Source organism: Misgurnus anguillicaudatus, chromosome 2 (assembly GCF_027580225.2).
Source record: "Misgurnus anguillicaudatus chromosome 2, ASM2758022v2, whole genome shotgun sequence".
Lineage (NCBI taxonomy): Eukaryota > Metazoa > Chordata > Actinopteri > Cypriniformes > Cobitidae > Misgurnus > Misgurnus anguillicaudatus.
In genome coordinates this window covers 28,756,582-28,783,129 of record NC_073338.2, presented here as the reverse complement: position 1 = coordinate 28,783,129, position 26,548 = coordinate 28,756,582, and the positions used below count along the sequence as shown (strand labels likewise).

At 38.1% G+C, this 26,548-nt stretch overlaps 1 protein-coding gene across 1 annotated transcript; it reads left to right on the top strand.

The window, feature by feature from the left end:
- Positions 1-1,219: 1,219 nt before the first annotated feature.
- myo7bb (myosin VIIBb) lies at positions 1,220-26,548 on the top strand. The gene is made up of 48 exons (XM_073876253.1): positions 1,220-1,892; positions 1,993-2,039; positions 2,184-2,285; positions 2,664-2,816; positions 2,968-3,152; positions 5,475-5,596; positions 5,681-5,823; positions 6,316-6,429; positions 6,629-6,782; positions 6,904-6,980; positions 7,148-7,267; positions 8,308-8,438; positions 8,532-8,752; positions 8,837-8,962; positions 9,750-9,898; positions 9,986-10,126; positions 10,213-10,371; positions 11,053-11,145; positions 11,311-11,405; positions 11,677-11,761; positions 12,738-12,956; positions 13,161-13,361; positions 14,501-14,779; positions 14,879-15,031; positions 15,105-15,179; positions 15,275-15,429; positions 15,537-15,663; positions 16,345-16,464; positions 16,557-16,735; positions 16,962-17,184; positions 17,421-17,588; positions 19,069-19,186; positions 19,269-19,395; positions 19,565-19,731; positions 19,916-20,088; positions 20,168-20,292; positions 20,392-20,534; positions 21,610-21,763; positions 21,857-22,012; positions 22,130-22,235; positions 22,348-22,461; positions 22,555-22,642; positions 22,723-22,829; positions 22,922-23,107; positions 23,701-23,817; positions 23,899-23,982; positions 24,780-24,899; positions 26,011-26,548. Exons 2-48 carry the CDS (start codon positions 2,022-2,024, stop codon positions 26,101-26,103), a joined length of 6,465 nt encoding a protein of 2,154 aa, XP_073732354.1. The 5' UTR covers positions 1,220-1,892; positions 1,993-2,021; the 3' UTR covers positions 26,104-26,548.

Sequence of the window (26,548 nt, the reverse complement as noted above, 5' to 3'; positions counted from 1 at the left end):
TTGTGTATGACACATGAAAACGTCTCTGGTTACGTATGTAACTGTTGTTCCGTAAGAAGGGAACGAGACACTACGTCTCCCTTGCCAATATTCCTGCGTCCCTGTAACGTCGTCTTTTGCAATGTTTCAGATAGCGATATACTTCCTGTCTCCCGCGTCACCCTGTCTTTGTCGTTAAGCCTCACCATTGGTTGAATTTGATATACACATTCAGACGCACTTACCCCTGGAGGCGTCCCCAAACTGTCACCACAGTGACACAGCGCGAGTTCCCTCGAAAGGGAACTGCAGGGTTCCCACACCTTTTTTTAACTTCTAATTCAAGGACCTTTCAAGGACTTTCCAGGTCCAATACCCTCAAATTCAAGGAATAAATGTGGGGACATATTTCAAGTGAGAGCAAGGTTACATGGTGTTACCTTTTAAGATACATTCTTACAGTTCCCTTTCGAGGGAACTCGCGCTGTGTCACTGCGGTGACACTTTGGGGACGCCTCCAGAGGTAAGTGTGTCTGAATGTGTATATCAAATTCAACCAATGGTGAGGCTTAACGACAAAGACAGGGTGACGCAGAAGCCAGGAAGTATATCGCTATCTGAAATATTGCCAAAGACAGTGTTACAGGGACACAGGAAGTATGGCAAGGGAGACGCAGGGTCTCGTTCCCTTCTCAGGGAACAACAGTTACATACGTAACCCGAGACGTTTTCATGTGTCAAACACAACTAAACTATGCAAAAAAGCATTTTCGTATGAATCAACATTCGCATACGGAAGATATAAACATTTAAAGCGAACAGTTTAGCATGTGTGCTTAAAAAGTCTAGAAATGTTATGATATTATCCTACACTAGTACACAGGGAATAATATGGATTTTTTTCCAGAAAACTTCTTGCATAAAATAGATTCAAGAACTACACACAAAAATCACCTCTTGGGTTTACACAGGCATTTTGTAATTTAAAATAAACCAACAGATGATTAAACAATTTACAGCCTTATTAAGGGTTGGAATTTAATGCTTTGAGATAAGTCATGATTATCAGTTTGTTTGGGTGTGACTGTATTGTTTGGTGTTTCCAAGCACCTAAATAATTGGTCATTGTATTCTTTATAGTTATCTTGCCATCCAGGTAATTATCCGTCTTGCTTACATGGAGACAAATAAAAAGGATCCTAAATAAATACAAATTTTATTCCCTAAATGTAATAAATCAGACTGATGTAAATGACAGCTACAATACTAAAGGTTTACACTGTTCAGGCCCTTCATTTAATTAAAGGCCAAACCGCTTTATACCTTTAAACTTTAGCCTATATGTCAACTATACGTAATCAATATGTGTTACTTTATTGTCACTTATGAAAACCACTGCTTATGAAAGATGCCCGTGCAATTACACACTACACTAGAATCTCCCACTTTTACTGCTTAATAACCGCTCTGACTCAAATAATCCAGGCTGGCCTCTGGTATCATTCGCCTCTGACGCGAGAAGTCCAAAAGGCACATGTTATGAAGTTACAGTTAATGGGTAGGGGATTTCATTGATAAGGCATACAGTATTTCAGAGTTGACTGTAATTACACCAAGTCACTGAGATCCACCGATTTTGTCTAACTAGCGTTTCTTTGTTGCTGTTCGGCCCAGCTCATTGAAACTGTAAAACAAGCTGGTTCCCAAACTGGTAATGAACTTCCTTCTGGTAAGCTTACTTCATGACCCTTAGAGGTTTCTGGTGATGATCAGCGTGCACGAAAGAGCAAAGTCTAGAGAGTCATAAAGAGATGAGCACAAGGGACACTTCCTTGTTGGTGTCATACAAGTGAATTGGAAAACTTGGATTTGGACAGTTCTCGAAAGCGGCAAGTGTGGCACGCTATTCCCAGGTACAGGAAATATTTGATTCATTTATAAATCATACTTCGTTCTCTATACATTCACATGGATTGTCATTATTGTTGATCTTTTTAATTTCATTTCAATTAGATGTCTGTGATCTAAAGGAGATTGTCCAAATGGTGATGTTTAAAAAGGTGGGTACTCATTTTTTTATTTTATTTTTTGATGAAGTGTATTTTTAAAAAACACATTTTTTTTAACAGCATGGTTAGTTGAATTTGGTAGTGGATAGTGTTTGAGTTTAAATTGAGATTTATTGTGAATGAATGTGAATCTAGGGAGACCATGTCTGGATTAACACCAGCAATGGGGTCCCTATTGGAGCTTGTGTGAAGGTCTCAGAAAATGGACAGTATTTTTTGCTTGATGATGATGGCAAGGTAAGAAATATCAATGACTGCTACTATAAAATTTGATCTATTCACTCATACAATAAAGATTTATGCCTGAAGTACTATGAACTGTGCTCCGATTGTCATCCAAGTTGCGATAATAGACAAACTAAAGACACACAAACCATTGTACGTCTTTAAGGAAGACACTGAGTATCATTTATAATGCAAGCTGGTAAAAGAAAGTAAACTCTCGAATATAGTAACTTTTAAATCCTCTTTTAGTGGCATTCTTCACCAAATGTTTCCTTTTGGATTCCTTTTCTTTCATGGTGTCCTTAGCTTTTCATGACAGTTTTGTCATTTTAGTTTATAGCCGGATTGTGTTACGGCTTCTTAAAGTTATGTATTGGCATGGTTTTCCAGCAACACAAGCTGTCAGAGGGTGAGAAGTCGAAGCTTAGTCTTATGCACCCCACCTCAGTGGAGGGGGTGGATGACATGATCAGACTGGGGGATCTCAGTGAAGCCGGCCTGCTCAGGAATCTACTGATGCGCCACAAACAGGGCATCATCTACGTAAGCGACCAATGATTTGTCATAAAATCGTTCTTTTCTAATCACTGCTATCATAGAAAAATACACACGTTTTCCTAATCATGTATACATAAAGTAAGTGTTTTGATATTTATAGGCTCTGGTTATTGTTCTTTTTCTCTGTGTTTATTAGACCTATATCGGCTCTGTACTGGTGGCATTGAATCCCTATCAGTTGCTGCCTATCTACACTACGGATCAGGTCCACTTGTATCATGGGCGTAAACTTGGAGAGTTGCCACCTCACATCTTTGCCATTGCTGACAAGTGTTACTTTAACATGCGCCGCAATCAGCGCAACCAATGCTGCATCATTAGGTACGTATTTGTTATTGCTCAAGAGTTTTTGTAGTTAAATGTTTAATTATGTCAACTATGATGAGATTTTTAACAGCGAGAACACACATCCGGCACATGCTTGCCTTCTGGTTACGCACACAGTTACTCAAAGCACATTAAGGTGTTTGCTGGTGGCACCCTGCTTGTGCGTACAGTTATGGTTTGTGATCTCCATTGGTTCTTGTTAAGGTTTCGCCTGCATAATCCCTAATAAGAAGCAATTGAGAGAGCAACACTGATGAGACAGATTACGGTCTGGTAAAAGCATGTGCACGTTTAGTCAGGGCTTTGTCAAGCCAACATCAAAGTTTGTTCACAAATTTTAACCTCTAGTTCAGGGGTCTCCAACCTTTTGGATACCACAATGAATAAAACAATCTGGAGGGCTACTTAAAACTTTTTGTTTTACCTGTTGATTTTATTTAATTTGAATTGTTTATCATTGTTTAAAATGTTAACATACATAAAAGAAGCCAAGCTAATGTAAAAATATATGTAGTAGATAAATTGATGCTGTTAATAGATTGTGCTTTGGCGGGCAACTTACAGATGCGTGGGCGGTGGGCACCATGTTGGAGAGCACTGCTCTAGTTAGTATACCGTTTATGTTTGTAATGTAATTACAGCGGTTTTCATTACATATTTTATTATTTAGCATCTGATAATTTTTTTTGATCTGAATATTTTATTATTATTCAATTTTTATGATTTTTTTTAAGTAGTTCTGGTCATGCATTCCCCAATGAGTAATTACAAAGATTTCAGATATGCTTTGTATAAAACTAAAATTTAGATTTTCTGAATCGGATTTCACTATATTAGAAGTACGTTTGCTGTTGGTCTTGCTCAGGGAAAGTTAAAGGGATAGTTCATCCGAAAAAAGGAAAATTCTGTCTTATTTACTCACCCTTAATTTGTTCCAAGCCTGTATACTTTTCTTTGTTTTGTTGAACACAAAGTAAGATATTTGTAATTAAGCAGGAAACAGGAGCACCATTGACTTTCATAGTAGGAAAGATAAATGCTATAAAAGTCAATGGTACTCAAAAAACATTCCTCAAAGCATCTTCCTTTGTGTTCAGCATGGATATATTCACTAGATGTCGCCTTGTCTACGGCAATTCATTGGAATGAATAGAGCCGCCATCTTGAAACTGGGGAGCCCCTCGTTTTTAATGCATCAGCGTCAATGTAGGCAAAGGTGTAACGGAAATAAAATCCCATAAATCGTCACGAATGCGATTTTCTAGTTTTTTTCCAACGATCAGACAGGTACCGTATTTTACGGTCTATAAGCCGCGTTTTTTGTTCATAACTTGGCTGGTGCTGCGTCTTATAGTCAGGTGCCTCTTGTAAGTCAGTCCACTATATGCTGCTTCTGTATTTATATGTAGTTCAATGAATTCAGTAATGTGGAATGATGAGTATGCAAACTTTACGCTAGTTGGCTTATTTGGTTAATTTAGCCTATTCAACCTTCCAGGTAAGTTCTGTATGGTTTATCGTTTAAATAACTGATAATATTACTTTAACGTACAGACATCTATTCAGCCTGCTGTTCTGTCTGCTATTATTTAGTTGAATAACTTGCCTTTCCAGATTAAATGTCTGTTCTTGGGCTTGGATTTTGTGAAATAATTTTCTATATAAACGCGACGTATCCACTGTGACCTATATATGTTATTTCGTCATAATGACGCATTTTTGAATAATGCGGCTTATACTCCGGTGCGGCTTATAGTCCGGTAGTAAGGTATTTAGCATTGAGTCCAGAGAAAATGTAAAGTTTTGATATTAAGAAAATCTACTTTTTCTAAATATAAAGCATAGTGCTAGTAGGCCTAACTCCATACGCAGAACATAAGTCCTGCATCGTCCATGAATTCGAAGTACAGGCGGAGAGATAGCAGCGTTACCTAGCTACTTCCTATGACAAGACCCCTATTCCAAGATGGCGGTGGTTTTGACGCATGCTTAGAACCCCAAGGCGACATTAGTGTATATATCTATGTGTGTTCAGCAGAACAAACAAACTTATGGGTTAGAAACAACTTGAGGGTGAGTAAATTATGACAGAAATTTTCATTTTTGGGAGAACTATCCCTTTAAGAAAAGTCCCCAAAAGTCTTAAAACAAGCTCACTAGTAAATGATAATCAGTATGATGTGAGCTAAATGAACATTTTTAATGCAACCCAAGACACACTTTTTTTGCAAGCACTACTCCATTAAAAGCAGCTTGCACAAAATGAATAGTACAATCTTGAGTTAACAAGTTAATAAATGTTTCTGGTACGATCAGTGGAGAATCTGGCGCAGGAAAGACAGAGAGCACTAAACTGGTGCTTCAGTTCTTGGCCGCTGTGAGTGGTCAGCATTCCTGGATTGAACAGCAGATCATACAGGCCAACCCTATTCTGGAGGGTAAGTGCTTCACAGTTTGCTTTAGTTTAGTCTATTTCATTCTGTTCTGTTACTAAAACTGTCTCACCTATGCCTATCCCACAGCCTTTGGAAACGCCAAAACTGTTCGTAATGATAACTCCAGCCGTTTTGGTAAATATGTGGAGATCTTCTTTAATAAAGAGGGTGCTATAGAGGGGGCTCATATGGAGCAGTACCTGCTGGAGAAGTCTCGTGTCTGTCATCAGGTAGGATTACATTTAAAGGTTCACCTAAAAATGAACCCTTGGCCTTGGTGTTGTTTTATACTTGTATGAGTTTCTTTCTTCTGTTGAACACAAAAGAAAATATATTGATTAATGATGGTAGCCACACAGTTGATGGTATACCATTTGACTTTCCATAGTAGGAAAAACAAATACTGTGGAAGTCAGTGGGTACCATGCTTACAATAATTCATTAAAATATCTTAGTTTGTGTTCAGAAGAAATAAACTCATACAGATTTAAAACAGCACAAGGGTGATTAAATAATGACAGAAATTGCATCCCTTTGACCTTATGTGCTAAAACATGATTTACATGATTTTACATGTGTGTGTGCGCTGTAAATTGCCTTTAATTGTACATAAAATACTATGTAACGTGATGCACATTGTATTGTTGAATTAAAATATACAATTTAAAAAAAAAGAATTTAATTTGAAGCTAATCTTTATTTGATTAATTTTTCATTTCAAGGCACCTCAGGAGAGGAATTACCACATTTTTTATTGCATGTTAGCTGGAATGCAACCTGAGAAAAAGAAAATTCTGTCTCTTGGTGATGCATCTGAATTCAAGTACCTGAATGAGGTGAACATTTTAGTTAGGAGATAGTTTAGGGGATTCCAACTGTCCTGTAGAGTTTAGCCCCTAATCTCATGATTTACAGTAAGTTAGTGCTAAACTCTGCCGGTTGATGGACCTCTAAAACTTCATAGTAGGATTTCATAATTATAATCCTTAACTGTGGCACAAGTACAGCAATTGACTCTTCTGATTGTTGTTTTAGGGTGATTGTTTGACATGTGATGGTCGGGACGATGCTGATGAGTTCAGACGTATTTCTGCCGCTTTGAAAATTCTTGCCTTTTCAGAGAAGGATTGCTGGGAAATTTACAAGTTACTTGCTGCCATTCTCCACATTGGCAATATCGACTTTGAGGGTTAGCGATCATTCTCCTATAAATATTACATATAATATATACATATAATGTGGCTAGTTTGGAAAAGCTGCTTGAAAACTATATATATATATATATATATATATATTTTTTTTTTCTGCAGGCACTGTACTGAATAACATGGACAGCTGTGATGTCCTATCATCTAATCATTTTTCTATCACTGCCACGTTATTGGAGGTAAAGACAAATGTCTCTTCACAACTATACCATGCTGATTTTAAACACCAAAATAAAGATATTGTTTAATGTACAGTTTGTTGTTAAACTTACTCTTACGTAATCCGAGATCTGTTAACTTCTTTCTGTTTTTGATGCTTTTTCCAACACTTCTTTTTATATTGGAGGTAGAAAAGACTCATCTTGAAAAGAGTCTTACCCATCGTTCCTTCATGACAAACCGAGAGAAAGTCTCAAAACCCCTGAGCTCAGCTCAGGCCTCGGACTCCAGAGATGCTTTTGCTAAGGTACCCGGCAGCTTTACCTGGCAGACAGTTTTAAAGCAACACTATGTAGTTTTTTTACCTTAAAATAATGTCTCTAAAATTATTTCAGTGATAGAACAACTTTTAACTAGAAAAATTGTACTGTTGCTGCAACCTGAGCAGCCTCCTAGCTGCTACAAGCACACTCTGAAAGTGGTGGTGGAGGGTAGGAAACACAGCCCCACCCCTCCCCCTGCCTGCAGAAGAGTGTTTGATACCAGGCACTGTTGCGCTTTTCAACCACATGGGGGAGCTGTAAGTCATTTTTACATGGAAACTACATAGTGTTGCTTTAAGTGATGCAATGCCTGCATAGATTAAACATTCAGACTACCTAAACGATTATTTATATTGAATCAAAACAACATTTTCTGTAATGGCCAATGACAGCTAAAATGTGGGTAATGGGTTAAAGGGCCTATGTTATACCCATTTTTACAAGATGTAATATATAAGTCTCAGGTGTGCCTAGAATGTGTCTGTGAAGTTTCAGCTCAAAATATCCCACAGAACATTTGTTATAGCATTTCCAAAATGCCCCTATTGGGGCGGGTGCTGTTTTCATATGTGTACATTTAAATGCAAATGAGCTACTGCTCCTCACTTCCTTACCAACAGTCAGTAAGCACTGACTGTAGATCTGATTTCTGTGAATAAAGTCTGGGACAATAGTATATTTAGATGCATTAGCGCTACAGCGTGCTAACAAACACATTTAGAAAAGCTTTTGGGTAAAGCTAACCAGTCAGTCAGTGATTGTGGGCAGGGCTTTGTTTGTGTGACATCACAATAACAAGAGAATCAAAACAGCATGCTTAAATAGACTGCTTTGGTTTAATGGATATTTAAAAAATTGCAGTGTATGGTTGTGTTTACACAATGCCAACAAATAGTTATGTCCAAATATCTTGTAAAAGTGGATTTTGCATAATATAGCCTCATTATGCAAATTAGTTTGATACTTTAATAAATGAGTATTGTGATTGTTTAATTTATTTATTGTTCATACCACTCCTTAACAGGCCATATATGGAAAGTTGTTTTTGTGGCTGTTTACCAAAATGAACGGCACCATTCACAAACCCCAGACAGGCGATTCTTTAAACATAGGCCTGCTGGACATTTTTGGATTTGAGAATTTCAATAAAAACAGGTACGTTTATAACATCCGATGATTATGAATGAATGATAACTCAAATGAGCGAGCTTTTCAAACTGTAATGCTGAACTGATTGTGTTTATGTAGTTTTGAGCAGCTGTGCATTAACTATGCCAATGAGCAGCTACAGCAGTACTTTGTGAGGAACATCTTTAAACTGGAGCAGGAGGAATACAGCAAAGAAGAAATTTCATGGAAGCGCATTGGTTTCAAAGACAACCAAAAGACCCTGAACCTGCTGGCCCTTAAACCTCTTAACATACTGGCACTGGTCGATGAAGAGAGCCTCTTTCCCAAGGGTACTGATATACCAACATATCTGATTTTGTGTTTGAATGATTTTTTCGGATTTTACACCTGTATAATCCTGGTCTCATTGCAGGGTACTGATACCACTATGTTAAATAAAATGAACCATCAACACAAAGGAAACAAGCTTTATATCTCACCCAAGGGCAACCACAACTTGTATTTTGGGGTTCATCACTTTGCTGGGGCAGTTTACTATGACTGCAGAGGTAAATTAATTTTTTTTTTAACCAGGTCTGTTCCATTCCTGAAGATCTGAACTTCTTCACACCTGTTTGGAGATTCTTAGGAATTAAAGGGACACTCCACTTTAAAAAAAATAATAATAATTTTCCAGCTCCCCTAGAGTTAAACATTTGATTTTTAGCATTTTGGAGTCCATTCAGCCGACCTCCGGGTCTGGCAGTACGAATTTTAGCATAGCTTAGCACAATGCATTGAATCTGATTAGACCGTTAGCATCGCGCTCAAAAATAACCAAAAAGTTTCGATATTGTTCCTATTTAAAACTTGACTCTTCTGTAGTTACATCGTGTACTAAGACCGAAAGAAAATTAAAAGTTGCGATTTTCTAGTCAGACATGGCTAGGAACTATACTCTCATTCTGGCATAATAATCAATGACTTTGCTAATGTAACATGGCTGCAGGAGGCGTAGTGATATTACGCACTGCCCGAAAAAGTCCCCTGACATTGAAAGCAACCAAGGGGACTATTTTCGGGCAGTGCGTAATAAGATTCAAGTTTTAAATAGGAAAATTATTAAAACTCTTTGGTTATTTTTTAGCGTTATGCTAATGGTCTAATCAGATTTAATGGATTATGCTAAGCTATGCTAAAAGCGGTACAGCCAGACCTGGAGATCAGATGAATGGATTCTAAAAAGGTAAAAAAGTAAAAAGTGTCCCTTTTACGCTAATGTAGGACGGCCTTGCCTATGACATGCATATTGCTTCACCAATTGCTTTACTTTTTTATCTGGTTTTATTTTGTCAGGGTTTCTTGAGAAGAACAGAGATGCCCTGAGCATGGACAACATGGATCTAATACGTAAATCTTCAAACAATCTGCTAAAGCAGATCTTTGGAGCCGAGCAGCAAAACAAAACCCAGCAAATTGCCATGACGCCAATAAACTCACTACGGGTATGAGACTATTTATAGATGTATTCGCGTACAATGTTCAATACTGACAATTGCATCGCGATAAGTTGTTTATATTTTGTCATACAGATGGTAAATGATTCAAGAAGAGCAATAACAACCCTGACCGGTCAGTTCCGTCAGTCTCTAGACTCTTTAATGAAGGCTCTGTCTCTGTGTGAACCCTTCTTCATCCGTTGCTTCAAACCAAATGACAAAAAGATGTCCATGGTATAAACTTAATGCCGCATTAGTTATATTTTCTATATTGTGTGGCTACTGTGTAAACTGTTTCTTTTATTTCTCATCCTTGTCAGGATTTTGATAGAGAGCTCTGCATGCAGCAAATACACTATTCTGGGATGGTGGAGACGATTAAAATACGCAAAGCAGGATATCCCATCCGGCACACCTTTGAAGAATTCCTGCAGCGCTACCGCGCGTTGCTGAAAACCGTAGACTGTGACCCGAACACTGTATGACAACATTGATTATTTCTGTTTCTAAATTCAGTAATTAGTCATTGCTAGCTATTCAGATTAACTGAATCATCTCTGTAAATAACCTACTGAAAAAACAGCTACAACCAGATTAAGTAGGTTGGCTGGCTTTATTGGTCTCCCAGACTGGTTTTAGCAGACTGGTTTAGAGGGTTTTTTAGCGTAAAGCAGCTACTACTACTATCTTAAACCAGCTAAGATCAGCCAACCAGCTTAGTCAAGCTGGCCAAGCTTCCAGCCTGGTTTTAGCAGGTAGGTCAGCTGGTCTTCCAATCCAGCCTGACCAACTGACACACCAGCTAAGACCAATTAACTTACTTGCTAAAACCAGGCTGGAAGCTTGGCCAGCTTGCTTAAGCTAGTTGGCTGATCTTTGCTGGTTTAAGATGGTAGTAGCTGTTTTTACGTTAGTCCTCCCTGCCTTTCAAAGCTGGTCAAGCTACATATGACATATTTACTGTATTCACTGTATATTAAACTGAGATGGCAGTATTTCATGTAAAAAGTAATCAAAATATTACTTCACCCTTATTCTGTACATGGTATTTTCACAATAGATGTCTAGAAGAAGTATCCATTTAGATATTAGCAAATTTAGTGTACTAAATATTACTCGAATACACTGTACACTACATAATATATTTATTTGTACATCAGGAGTCTGCAGCCAATTGCTGTAAAGCTATCTGCAAGGCTGTGATCAAAGATAAAGATGATTGGAGGATCGGCAAGACCAAGATCTTTCTGAAGGTACTACAGGCAGACATGTTGTATAATAAGAAAGTTTTGAATGTATTATACAAATTGTAAGATTTGTTATACTGTCATTTTAATCCCACTTGGCATGAAACTAAATGAACTGTAAAGTCAACATTACTTTCATCTTTTGCGCTCTTGTCTTTCTTCCTGTCTCAGGACAATCACGACTCTTTCCTAGAACTACAGAGGGAACAAGAGCTTCAAAGAAAGGCACTTATAATCCAAAAACTTATGCTTGCTCATAAGGACAGGTACAATCCCTGCTTTGTATGTTTTTCTTGCTCTTACACTGTCAGAAAGAAAGGTACAAAAGCTGTCACAATGACAGTACCATTTAAAAAAATCCTTATACCTTTGATGTACCAATATCTACCTTTAAGTTACAAATATGTTTTCTTTAGGTACAAAGGTGTACTTTTTGAAGTGACGGCTTTTGTACCTTGTTTCCGGCCGCTTATATATTGTCTGCTTATGTAGTTAACTGTTGGAGCAATTATAAAGTCATCTTTTATCCACATATAGAAAGAGTTTTGTAAAGAAGAGGAGGTCAGCTCTGGTTTTGCAGAAGTGCTGGCGTGGTCATAGAGATAGAAAAGACTTCATCAAAGTAAGCTAAATACTGTAAAGACATTATTTGTTCTCTTTAATCATTAGTATTGAATACCACTTTGATTTTTAAGGGATGGTTGTTAAACAGAACATTAGGGACTGTCAACCTCTGGAAACCTCACCTTTCGCTTTTATAGCATGTATAAAGATACAGTGAATGTTGACTAAAGGTACATTCACATAATAAGCGACTTTTTCGCTGTATGTCGCTCGTCTCTTTCAAAAGAGGCATTTTTTATATCTGGTTGTCATAAACAAATGAGTAACATCCACTCCAGTAACTGACGAGAGACGGATGCTGTGAACTCCACTGCTTCGTTCTCATTGGTAGTCGCTCCCAAAACTTTTTTTAACTTTCTTGTGTCGCTGGACACGCCCATACAGTCGCCAACAGTTACTGTCGCTCGTGTCGCTGGAAGTCGGCAAGCTTCCATGGAAATCAATGAGATTGTGTCGCTCTGCTACAGCTAGTTGCTGTTAGCCTGAATGCGGCTTAAAGCCCTATTCAGAGAGCCAGCAATGTTATCACTGTGTGTCGCCCATCTGCTCAATGAGGCATTTCTAAATCTGCTTGTCATAAACAAATGAGTAATGTCCACTCCAATAACTGACGAGAAAAGAATGACGTGAACTCCACTGCTTCACTCCCATTGGTAGTCGCTCACGAAATTCGCTCATCGTTTGCATAAAGTTAAACTTTTTTTAACTTTCTTGTGTCGCTGGACACGCCCATACGGTCAGTCACCAACGGTCACTTTCGCTCATGTCGCCGAGTTTCCATTGAAATCAATGTGATCGCGGAGCTCTGCTACTGCTAGTTGCTGCTAGTCTAAATGCAGCTTAAGGCTTGAGGCTTTCAGTCCCTAAAATTGTCTTTTGTTCATGTACAGCAGTTTTAAAAATGCAGTGCCTTACTTTAAATATTGTATGAGAAAGGTTTGCGCTTTTCAGACTGTTTCTGTTTTCTCTATTAGCTCAAGCAAGGATTTGCTCGACTGCAGGCGAAAGTGCGCAGTCGGCAACTTCACATGCAGTACAAGCGCAGACGAGCCGCAGCCATCATCCTGCAGTCACAAGCTCGTGGGTACATCGCCCGCAAAGACCTGAAAAATAAAAAGAATGCGGTAATACTACTGCAGGCACAGACCAGAGGACTGCTGGCCAGAAAAACTCTCAGGAAAATGAAAACAGATGTGAGTTCATACTGGAGTGCATTCTGAGATGAATTGCGGCATAATTTTTTGGCAAATTGTTCAATTTTCCATTTATTTCTAAGACGCTTTGTATATAAGTGCCTGCTAAATGAATACATGTAATGAATTGCTGGATGACTTGCATTACCACTTGGTTTGTTCTTGTATATCAATTAGCATTTATACTCCTAATCCTTTTCCCAGGCGTTCTTGACAGCGCAGGAACGAGAAGCTCGAGAGCTGGAAGCACTGGAGCTCCAGCAACGTCTCGAGGAGGTGCTCAGAAAAAAAGAGGCAGCTGCCAAATCCGACAGTGAAGGTGATGAGGAAATGGTGGAAAACATCTTTGGCTTCCTGCCCACTGCAATAGCAGGACAAGAGGGTCAGGCACCTGAAGGTTTTGAAGTAAGAACTGTCATTGCAACAGAACAAGGAAATAGATGACATATTGAAAGGGAACAAGCATATAACTTTTTTAATGGAGTCATTTTATGGAGCCAAAGGCATCAAACAATAATCCTAGTTCAACTTTGGCTTTTATTTTCAAAACACAATCAGTCAATAGATACTGCAGTAAAGATACAAACATTTTAAAGGGGTCATATTATGAGATTTTTTTTAAGATGTAAAAGAAATCTTTGCTGTCCCCAGAGTGCATATGTGAAGTTTTAGCTCAAAATACTCCACAGCCAATTTATTATAGCATGTTAAAATTGCTAATTTGTAGGCCCGAACAAAAGTGTGCCGTTTTTGGGTGTGTCGTTTAAAATGCAAATGAGCTGATGAAATGCAAACACTGATCACAATGATGGTGATTTGTTGTAATTGAAACTCACTTGTGCTTTCAAGTACTTTTTTCTTTCTCTCTGCACTATGGCAGTGCTGTGGTTGGATATTGCAAACAAAGGGGGCGCTATTATTGTAATTCGCCTGGCTACCTACCTCACAAAACAGGCAAAATCTGAACGACCTAATTTTTCACACGCTTGCAGAAAATGGCTTACCAAACTAAGTTACTGGGTTGATGTTTATTACATTTTCTAGGTTGATAGAAGCACTGGGGACCCAATTATAGCACTTAAACATGGAAAAAGTCAGATTTTCACACTATGACCCCTTTAAAGCCATGTAGGTCTAAACAAATACATTAAGGCGGCAAAATGCTAATAACAGAACTGTTATCCTAATGCTTTCTTGTTTTAAATTGTTTGCAAATGTCCCAGAGAAGATGTTATTGTTCAGATGTTCCTCTTTTATAACTCAGCTTCTCAGCTGTTTTATTTAGGTATCAACCCAGGTGTTTCTCCTAAAATTGCTTAGGAGAAATAAAGAATGACAATTGATAAGATGCATAAAGAGTATGGCGCTGTGAATTAATGTAGAATGTATAGCTAAATATTCTGGATTTGAGTAAATTTAATGAGAAATATGAATTTTATTATATATTTTTGTTTGGAGACTTGATAAATCTAAGCTTAGTTTGTGAGATTGTTAGGATATTTTTATCAATAAATTAAAGAGATCTGATATTTTTCTTTCTTTAGGATCTTGAGGCAGAGCCAATAAAGTTAGAGGAGGTTGAAATAATAGAGAGCCCTGTGAAAGAGATGAAGGCAGCCCCATTACAACCAGACAACAGTAAAGAGGAAGATGAGAAAAAAGAAGAAAAAGACGATAAAGAAGAAGAAGAAGAAGAAGAAACTGATGAGTTCTCTTTCTCTATATTTGCATCAATGCATTTCAAAGGATCTTCGACGCACTCGCATATCCAGCAAAGACTGCGACAGCCGCTGCTGTATCATGAGGATGAGGGTGATGCACTGGTAACTGCTGCTTCCATTAGCATTGTTTCTATTTCTATAGTGTCTCACGTTGTCCTTTTTTATAATGTCCTTCTCAAATCTTTTCCTTTTCTCCCTTAGGCATGTTTGACAGTTTGGTGGATAATCCTGAGATTTATGGGAGATCTTCCAGAGCCGAAGAAAGAACGTGCTTCTGCTGTAGCCGACCCCATCCAAAGGAACCTCAGTCAGAGACAAGCCCGGCGACTGAGTAACACTGTTGGATTAGATCAGGTAAACAATTAACAAATGTTCACTGATTACTCAAAGATTAATTCTTTATTAACAGTCATTCTTGTAATTACAGAAATTTTTAAGAAGGAAATTAAAGGTGCCTAAGGGAACCGGCAGAAGAAAACACTCAGCCATTCCCGAGGAAGAGGTTAGATAACTGCTCTACAACAGCACTGAATATTATTAACAGCTTAAACTTACTAACTAACTTGTATCAAACCATTATCATCAAAAAACTTACAGCCAGAAGCAGAACCACCACCACCACCTAAAATGCAGCAAGTTCAGGAAGATGAGGAGGTGCTGTTTGGAGAAGGACCAACTTTTGATCGTCCACTGACACCTTTGGAGAAATTGCACATTATTGTGGGATACGCTATCGTGCGACAAGATATAAGGTAAGAGTCAATAAATTGTTGATGGGAATGGTTATTTAGCCTGCACACTTCATGATGTCTTACACTGGGAAATGATGGTTACGCTATCTTTATGACTTTCTTTTCAGAGATGAAATTTACTGTCAGATCTGTAAACAGTTAACAGATAATAAAAGCCAGAAAAGTACGAACAGAGGCTGGGTTCTTCTGTCCATCTGTCTGGGTATTTTTCCACCTTCTGATATCCTTACTACGGTAAGAAATACTTTACAGCTAAAGTGTATACTCTTCAGTATGTAAGGGATAATGTGTGTCCAGCTGAATGTTATGTCAAAATAAACCTCAACAGTGTGTGCTCAGGAGAGTTTTATCACCATGAAGTAGTTTATTTTATGATAAAAAACATTTTCGGTAAACATTATTTTCCTTATTACATTGCTAATTGCCACATGAGTAAATACATGAACGTAAAAGATTGATTTGAAATCATTCAAACATGACCAACATCCAATCTGGTTTAATCATTTGTAAATACAGTATAACCTCATATATGTTAATAATTAGGCATATTTATATTTTGTTTATTTGTATGTTTTGCAAGAATTATACCACATCGGTCAAAATGACCCGGATGATCCTGTGTTATCAGTTTTAGTGGTTGTTATCCAGTAATAACATCTCTTGGAATGTCGTCACTGACCAATCAGAATCAAGCATTCCAGAGAGCCGTGTAATAAAACCGTATAAACTTTAACCTATTTGTGTACAATTTATGAGGTTGATTTTCCCGTAAAGTATATACAATGTGACTTTATGAAGCTATGAAACATTGGTGTTTGTTTAGCCGAATTGTAATTTTCAGGAAACAAGTTTAAAGCTGATTTGGTGCCAATGTCACAAAAAATACTGTTATTATCACCATCTTTTATGTCACAGTACCTGCGGAGCTTTATACGCCGTGGGCCAAGTGAATACTCCTCATACTGTGCAGAGAGACTGCGGAGGACTTTAGCCAATGGAGAAAGAAATGAACCACCATGCTGGATTGAACTACAGGTATGTGATCCCACTGACTGAAGAAAAGGCAGATTCACTTGTCACTTCATGCTTACCTAAACATGATTGATCAACTTTTATGTATCTGGAAGGCCGTAGAGACCAAGAACCCCATGAAGGTGGTTGTGGGTCTCATGGACAGCAGGAGCATCAGTCTGCACGTGGACTCGGCCAGCACCTCTAGAGAGGTGTGCGATGCTGTGATCCAAAAAATAAGCCTGAAGGACACCTATGGCTTCTCACTGTACGCTGCAATGAATGAGAAGATGTGTATCACTTCAGTATCTGTTAAAAAAGCCTGCCAAATGCATTATTCTAAAAAAAAATGTGTGGAATTGTTTGTGTTCTAGTTTTTTATTTTTTATAAATCTGTTATTGTGTTTGAAATCAAGTATCTTTGACATGAAGCAGATTGCTTTAGCTTCTACACTTTTGTAAGTCTTCTAAATCAATAATAAGTCTTCACATGTACGTTTTTCGCTTTGCTGGCAGATGTGGTCTCTTGGGAGTGGAGGCCAGCACGTTTTGGATGCTGTGTCAATGTGTGAGCAAGAAGAAAAGAGGCAGGGCAGAGAGGAACAGCACGCTCCCTGGCGCCTCTACTTCCGCAAGGAGATCTTCACTCCATGGCATGACTGTTCATCTGACCCCATCAGCACAGACCTCATCTACAGACAGATAATTCATGGACTTAAAAATGGAGACTATCTTTCTGATAAGGTCAGAATCTGTTCAGCGTCTCCTGACCTCATGTAACGTTTTTGACTTTGTATGTGAAATCCAAGCTAAAGTCTCATAATCTAATAATGAGGAGCATCAGAGTTTGATTTCAATCTTCATCATGACCTCATTCTGATAATATTAAAGATATCAAGGTTATATTTTAACAGAATGGTCTTTACATTATGTAGGATCATTTTATTTAGTAAATCACATGACTTATCATCTTGATCTAGGAGGACGATTACGTGCAGCTAGCGGCCAAACATTACTATATACAGCACGGCTCTGAAAACAGTTTGGAAACCGCCCAGAAAATCGTTCATGAGTGTATGAACATGAGTCTGATTGAAAACAAGTCCATGGCCAAACTGGTGCAGTTGGTGCACTCGGCGCACACAAAGGTATGTTTATACACTGTGATATACTACACTGCCAAAAGTATGTTGGAGTCACACAATTTTGATGAATTTTCATTGTACGCTCACCTAAAGGATTATTAGGAACACCTGTTCAATTTCTCATTAATGCAATTATCTAATCTGCCAATAACATGGCAGTTGCTTCAATGCTTTTAAGGGTGTGGTCCTGGTCAAGAAAATCTCCCGAACTCCAAACTGAATGTCAGAATGGGAAAGAAAGGTGATTTAAGCAATTTTGAGCGTGGCATGGTTGTTGGTGCCAGGTCTCTGAGTATTTCACAATCTGCTCAGTTACTGATTTTCACGCACAACCATTTCTAGGGTTTACAAAGAATGGTGTGAAAAGGGAAAAACATCCAGTATGCGGCAGTCCTGTGGGCGAAAATGCCGAATGGGCAGGAGAATGGGCCGACTGATTCAAGCTCATAGAAGAGCAACTTTGACTGAAATAAGCACTCGTTACAACCGAGGTATGCAGCAAATCATTTGTGAAGCCACAGCACGCACAACCTTGAGGCGGATGGGCTACAACAGCAAAAGACCCCACCGGGTACCACTCATCTCCACTAAAAATAGGAAAAAGATGCTACAGTTTGCACAAGCTCACCAAAATTGGACAGTTGAAGACTGGAAAAATGTTGCCTGGTCTGATGAGTCTCGAATTCTGTTGAGACATTCAAATGGTAGAGTCAGAATTTGGCGTAAACGGAATGAGAACATTAATCCATCATGCCTTGTTACCATGGTGCAGGCTGACGGTGGTGGTGGAATGGTGTGGGGGATGGTTTTTTTTGGCACACTGTAGGCCCCTTAGTGCCAATTGGGCATCGTTTAAATGCCACTGCCCACCTGAGCATTGTTTCTGACCATGTCCATCCCTTTATGACCACCATGTATGTACCCATCCTCTGATGGCTACTTCCAGCAGGATAATGCACCATGTCACAAAGCTCGAATCATTTCAAATTGGTTTCTTAAACATGACAATGAGTTCAATGTACTAAAATGGCCCCCACAGTCACCAGATCTCAACCCAATAGAGCATCTTTGGGATGTGGTGGAACGGGAGCTTTGTGCCCTGGATGTGCATCCCACAAATCTCCATCAACTGCAAGATGCTATCTTATCAATATGGGCCAACATTTCAAAAGAATGCTTTCAGCACCTTGTTGAATCAATGCCATGTAGAATTAAGCCAGTTCTGAAGGCGAAAGGGGGTCAAACACAGTATTAGTATGGTGTTCCTAATAATCCTTTAGGTGAGTGTATACTGTAGAATTAAGATTTCCCATGGTCTAGCCAAACCCATGAATTACAAGTATCCAGTCCTGACTGTCCACAAATTGTTGTACATGTACATTTATCTTGTACGCTAAATGTGTTTGTAGCAATCATTGCATTTTTTTACAAAATTAAACCTTTGCTGATTTAAAAAAAATTAAACATCTTGTGTAATTGTCAGGGACCGTACATAAACTCTACTACAGATGTCATTGATGTAAAGTCAGAGGTTGTTCAATACGCACGGCAGAAGTGGCCAATTTATTTCTCCAAGTTTTTTGAGACTTACAAGGTTTCAGGTAAAAATCTATTCTCAGTTTTTACTCACTGTTATTTATGTTACTGTTTGGTGTAAAGCACTTCATTTGTTTTTTTGTTTAGGTCCCCCATTGCCTCAAGATGAGTTTGTGGTAGTGGCGAACTGGAAAGGGGTCTCCTTTCAGGTTGGGAAAGAAGCTGCCTTTTTGGAGTTTTCATACCTTGAGCTGTCAAAAATTGAATTGTCGAGGTAAAATATCAAAAAACCCATAGAAAAGTATTCTAAGTATTCTTAACACTTCTGCTTGTAAAATATTTCCAATGGCTTAACTGGTGAAACCTTTTTGCTATCAGCAGCAAGCTCATCCCCATTTATTTCTTGAATGTCCTGTATGTTCTCCTTGGATGTTATCTTACAGTGAGGACAAGTCTGGTGGGAATGTGTATTTGACAACGCTGAGGGGGGAGTATGAACTTAAAGTTGTGAGGGGAAATGAGCTGGTGGAGCTGGTCAACATGTTCCTCTCTGAGCTTAAGAGAAGATCGCTGTATGCTGTCGCAGTACAGGACTTTACAAGACAAGATGCTTTTTGTTTCAGGGATGAGTGCATGCATTACCTTCTAGTATTCTCATTTAAATTTAAATTTCATTCATAAAATTTTTATAAATGATCAATGGGATCTTCTAACATTTAAAATGGCTGGTCTAAAATGCTTTGATATTTACCTATAGTTTTTTTCTGTTATACGCTTATTCTTTCATGTAGATGACCCCACAATGCTGAACTTCAAAAAGGGTGATCTACTATATATGATAAAGGATGGAGAGTATGAAGGAAGCTGGATTAAAGCCAGGAATGAGAGGACAGGTCAAACCGGTGCTGTTTCCTTAGATGCTATTCAGGTTCTGCCGATCCTAAATAAACCCACTGATGAGATGCTGGTAATTATTCTTTCATATTAGATTAATAAGCAGTAACCATCACTGTGAAAAGTCATTTTTATCCCTGACGTACTTCTAGAATTTGCTGAATTTGAACCCAGGACGGAGAAGGTCAATGGTGCCGATCATGTCACAGAAAGAGGAGCTCAATACAGATAGAGTTGCCCTCATCACACTAAAAGAGTTCTCATTTGATTACTTCAGGTAAACAATAGTTGCTTCAAAAAACTTGTAACCTTTTAGAAGGTGATAATCCAGTCTTTCTGGGTCTCTTGACTTTTGTTTTTGTGGTTTTGGTTACAGGCCGTCAGGTAAGGAAGGAGGCCGTAAGGGAGGACCCAAAGAGAAACTGTGGGCCATCAGTAAAGAGCCACTCAAACAGCCGCTGCTCAAGAGCCTGCAGGGCAACTCAGAGCTCAGCCACCTTGCTTGTGACTCCTTTACTGCTATCCTTTACATGGGCAAACCTAAATCTTTTGATGTGTTCACACATACAATACATAGGCAGAGTTTGGGGGGGCAGGGGGGGCACTGACCCCCCAGACTAGAGCTACTTATGATTTTCTCTGAGTGAATAATGAAGTAGAAATACAAGAATTCATATTTTATTTGTCTAATCTTGATATTTTAATAGGTAGACTGAAGAACCTAAAGGGACACTCCACTTTTTTGGAAAATATGCTAATTTTGCAGCTCCCCTGGGGTTGGGCATTTGATTCTTGCCGTTTTGGAGTCCATTCTGCTGATCTCTGGGTCTGGCGCTACCACTATTATCATACCTTAGCATAATCCATTGAATCTGATTAGTCCATTGGCATCGCGACTAAAAAATAACCAAAGAGTTTTGATATTTAAAACTTGACTCTTCTGTATTTACATTGTGTACTAAGAACGACGGAAAATTAAAAGTTGCAATTTTCTAGGCACATATGGCTAGGAACTATACATTGATTTAAATGATATTAAGCATCAGCTAAAAAAAGTCCCCTTAGTATCTTTCAATAGCAGGGGACTATTTTTGGGCACTACGTAATATCATTGCGCTTCCTGCAGCCATGTTAAATAGGAAAAATATCAAAACTCTTTGGTAATTTTTTTTAGGCGCGATGCTAATGGTCTAATCAGATTCAATGGATTATGCTAAGCTATGCTAAAAGTGGTACCGCCAGACCCCGAGATCTACTGAATGGATTCCAAAACCGTAAAAATCGAATGTTTAACTCTAGGGGAGCTGGAAAAAATATTTTCAAAAAAAGGAGAGTGTCCCTTTAAGGCTAAAATTGTTTAATTCATTTAAGCCATATTTAAAACCACGAAGATGTCAAAAATCTGATCACGACAACTTGTGTGTAGATAAGAATTCGAAAATATTTATAACCAGTAAAGTTGGTACATACAGAGTGAAATCAAGGTAGTGGGGAAAAAATCTAGGGTTTTACTAGGATTTATCAGACTTCAGTACACACAGAAGTGACTTTTACTATTTCACACTGACTCTTTTCTTTAACATGATCTCTTTACCTATCCTGAAATATATGGGAGATTATCCAGTTAAACATGTGCGAACACCCATAGATCTCACAAACCAGATCTTTGGTCCAGCAACAGAATATAATGAACTGAGAGATGAGATCTACTGCCAAATAATGAAGCAGATGACCAATAACAACAATGGGTTAGTCAGCTGGTTTTGTTACCCAATTGTGATCAAATGTGGTGCACATAGTTTAACTGTAGTCATAATCTTGCTTTCCTGTTTCTGTGACAGACTGAGTACGGAGAGGGGTTGGCAGCTGTTGTGGCTGTGCTGTGGTCTCTTTCCACCAAGCCAGCATTTGTTGAGGCACGTACAGCGTTTCTTGGAGTCAAGACCCAGAGAGCCACTGGCATCTGCCTGTTTACAAAGAATGCAAGCCATGCTCAGGTAGATGTTAAACTGTTTGATAACCAAGCACTAAATTAGCACCCAACCATGTTCAATAGAGAAACCTTCTGAAATTATGCCTGTTTATTGTTTAACGTCTTTCATTGTAACCTACAGTATTGAGAGTAGAAAGTTGCCTCCTCACCAGGTGGAAGTGGATGCCATTCAAAATAACAGCCCTCAGATTTTCCATAAAGTTCACTTTCCAAATGATTCAGCTGATGTAAGAAGCAAAACAGGATAAACTTACATATGCATATACATATACGCATATAGTGTTACTAGTTTTATACATTCACATTTAAGATTCTGTTTTTATTCTTTTTTATATTCAGTTATTTGAGGTGACCACGACCACGAGGATCAAAGACTTGTGTCGGCAAATAGCCAAAGACCTCCGCCTTTCCTCGCCAGATGGATACAGTCTCTTTGTGAAAACCTCTAATAAGGTTTAAAACAGTTATATTTAATAATGTCTTTGCTATCATTTGACAATATTGATTGAATGCCTTTATGTTCTGTGTTCATTCTAATACATTTAGGTAGAAAGCATGAACTCTGAGGAGTACTTTTTTGATAACCTCAGGCAACTAACAGACGTTGTTAAAAAAGGAAAGAAGAACAAAGAAAGTGAGCTGTATAACAATCAATACAGTAATTAAAATACATTGTAATCAAACATGAAAAATAATCACTGCTTCTGAATACAGCTGCTCCCACTATCGTCCCTTATCTGGTGCTCTTCATGCGGAAGCTGTGGTTTAATGTGATCCCAGGAAAAGACCTAACAGCTGACCTAACCTTCCACTTTCCCCAGGTCTGTAGCTTTTCTGATTATTCCCGATATGGAACTCACCTTCATTTTCATCGCCCCCCAGTCTTCACTACGTTCCCTTATGCTTTTTCCAGGAAGTGCCAAAGTATTTGCGGGGGTTCCACAGTGTCTCTAAAGAGGACATGATCAGCCTTGGAGGGCTGCTGTTTCGTACTCGGGTAGACACGGATAAGTCTCAGTTTATCATGATCCCTAGAATGCTAAAGGATCTGATACCAGCTGATCAACAGAAGATCATGTCTGCTGATGATTGGAAAAAGGTTAAGCTTCTTATTTTACTGAATAAATATTAGGGCTGCACGATTTGGGTAATTTTCCCCATTGAGGTTATTGATGCTAATATTGCGATGTGCGATTATACTTAATGGTATCATGAGTCAACTTGATGGGTTTTAAGGAAAATTCACACACAGTTTAGCTAAAATGTGTATTTGTAAAACTAGAAATGTTTTCGGATTGCCACGTGATGTAGCAACTGCTCAGTGTCAGTAATCCTAAATCCAAAATACCGCCATACAACAGACTTTTTTTTTTAGCTACCAAATCACTGTCAACCTCCTCTGCATCCATCTTTGCTCGGGTATAAGTGACGACGCACACCACACACGTGCATGCCACAAGTGCACTGCCTTTTTTGTTCGTTTTTCTTTCTTTTTTTAAACAGCAAGGAAAATCATCAAACTGTTATCAGAAAGTTTGTGTTAACAAGTCCACACATTTATTTATTTAATATAATTGCAACATTTTGCTGTCATATAATCGCACAGGCTGACATCGCGATTGCGATATATATATATATATTAGTAATGTAGTAAGCTGGATGAATGTGAAAATGTTTGGTTTTGGTTTACAGCACATCATCAATGCATACAACAAGCAGGCGGGTATAACAGTAGATGAAGCCAAAGTTCAGTTCTTGAAGGTGATCTCACAGTGGCCTACCTTTGGATGTGCTTTCTTTGAAGTGAAGGTAATCACTAGTTTAACACTTAAAAAATAAACTTAACTGCTGTGAAGGTTGTCTGAATACCGACTGTCCTCTTGTTTACAGCAAACATCAGAGAAGAGTTATCCAAATGTTATCATTATATCAATTAGCAAGCAAGGAGTCAGCTTCATCGACCCTAGGACAAAGGTAAAGAAATCCTACCAGGGACATATTTGTCTCTCTACTGTACTGTATGTTAGTGTTGTAGTCAAGACCACCTAAACCGAGACCAAGTCGTGACCAAGACAGGACGAGACCGAGACAAAACCAAGACTTTAAAGGGCCGAGACCAAGTCAATACCAAGACCAGTGCAAGTCACTGCATTAAAACACTTATGATAAAATGTGGAATATGCATATGATTAGGCACTTCTTGTCTGTCTCTGTGTGCGTGCGTGTGTGCGTGTGTGTGTGTGTATGCCATCAGAGAAGTTGATAAAATAATCAAAGGCATTGCAGATATGTGGGAATATATCTTTGTCTATAAGCAAATAAAAGTGAACAAACACTAAAGAGCTGAAATCAACTTAACCCTTTATTCTAAACTGTCTTTCCATGGCTTGCCATCCACTTAACACGATGCTGTGGAATGTATTTTTAGTAATAAAATTAGAAAAATTGTCATTGGGAGAAACTTAAACAATGCTTAAACAATGACAGCATCATATGCCAAACCTGAATAAACTGGATAAAATTAATGATAAAAAATAAATTTGTGATGTGCCATCAGTTGATGTCTTGAAATAAAATTCTGAGCCCTTTTTTTCTGAGACCGAGTAAAAAAGCGGTCGATTCCAAGACGAGACCAAGACCTTTAACAAGTGGTCTTGAGACCGGTCTCAAGAACTACAAAACTACTGTATGTACATAAGACAGTAAATATGTGTAGCTTGTCATCTGAATATAAAGTGTTTTTGTTTGTTTGTTTGTTTTTTTGCCTGCAGGAGTTGCTTACAATGCTTCCATTCAGTAAGATTGCTTCCTGGTCTAGTGGAAAAACTTACTTTCACATGACCATTGGCAACCTGGTGCAAGGCAACACTCTACTCTGTGAGACCTCAATGGTAAGAATATGTGTGCACTGGTGCATGAAAATGTTAAAAGATGCAAAATTCATAAAAAAATGTACATATAATAAATAGTACTTTAAAAATGGTGTAAATCATGTACACTCATTTGTGTAGTGGCGTGATAAAAAAACTAAATGGATCTAATTATTATAAGCAGTCGACCCAGGTGGCAGTCCAACATATTGGCCAACATAGTGTCCAACAAGTTTAGGATTATTGATTTTTACTGTTGTTGAATCCATTCAGCTGATCTCTGGGTCTGGTGTTACCACTTTTAGCATAGCTTAGCATAATCCATTGAATCTGATTGGACCATTGGCATCACGCTCAGGGATGGCCAAAGAGTTTCAATATTTTTCAACTTATTTTACTTTTCAAGTATTTAAAACTTGACTCTTCAGTAGTCACATCGTGTAGTAAGAATGACAGAAAATATATGATATTACGTAGTGCACGAAAATAGTCCCCAGCTATTGAAAGTTACCAAGGGGACTATTTTCGGGCGCCGTTAAATATCATTGCGCCTGCTGCACCCATGGCACGGCAGCAAAGTCTTTGATTGTTACGCCAGAATGAGAGTATAGTTCCATATTTGCCTAGAAAATCGCAACTTTTAATTTTCCGTCGTCATAATACTCGATGTAACTACAGAAGACTGAGTCAAGTTTTAAATAGGAAGAATGTTGAAACTCTTTGGTTATTTTTGGGCACAATGCTAATGGTCTAATCAGATTCAATAGATTATGCTAAGCTATGCTAAAAGTGCTAGCGCCAGACCCAGAGATCGGCTGAATGGATTCCATTTAATACAATATATGCAATTGCAATACAATACTACTTTTTTGGTACAAATGAAGGTTGTTGAAAGTAAAAATTAAACCGTGCTCCGACTGCTTCCTCGGATGACATTTTAATTTTTCAAAATTGACACTGCTCCACCAACCACCTTCCCCATGGATGCACAAGATTTTAAAATATCAAAGCCATACTGAGCATTGCACTTTTCCTATTGTAATGAAGTGCCATTTTTTGTTAATATCTACAATAGGTCACGGAAAAACAAAATGTTTCTTTAATCCTGACAGTAAATGTTTGTCTTTTGCAGGGTTATAAAATAAGTGATCTCCTGTCATCATACAAGGACATGTATCTGAATGAGAGGGTGATGGTGCGTCCCAGAAACCAGATGTTTTCTTAAATGTGAATGGATGTAGGTCTGCTGGAGATGTGTGGCATGATCATGTTTTAACTTTATGAGAAGCATTTTGGCTCTTTAGCATAATAAATATAATATTATTTCTTTTGGTGTGGTCAATAGTTCAAACTTGGTATTGTATTAAATTAACAATTAAACTGTTTTCCCATAACATGTGTCGTAATAATTATTAGCAATTAGAGTTTTAACAGTGAATCGGTTGTTGTAATCATCTCATCTTTGTTGTTTTTGCTTCTGTGTATCTGATATTTAAAATAATTTTATATGCATGCATATTTATTTATTTTTTAATTTTCTGTATGCTCATCCCCTTGCATTGCAATGTTACACTAGGTGGCAGTGTTTTTACAGTTTGATTCAAAATGTAAGGTACACTTTAAAAATGACTCATTCAATTGTAATTTTTAATAAATTATTAATAATTTGA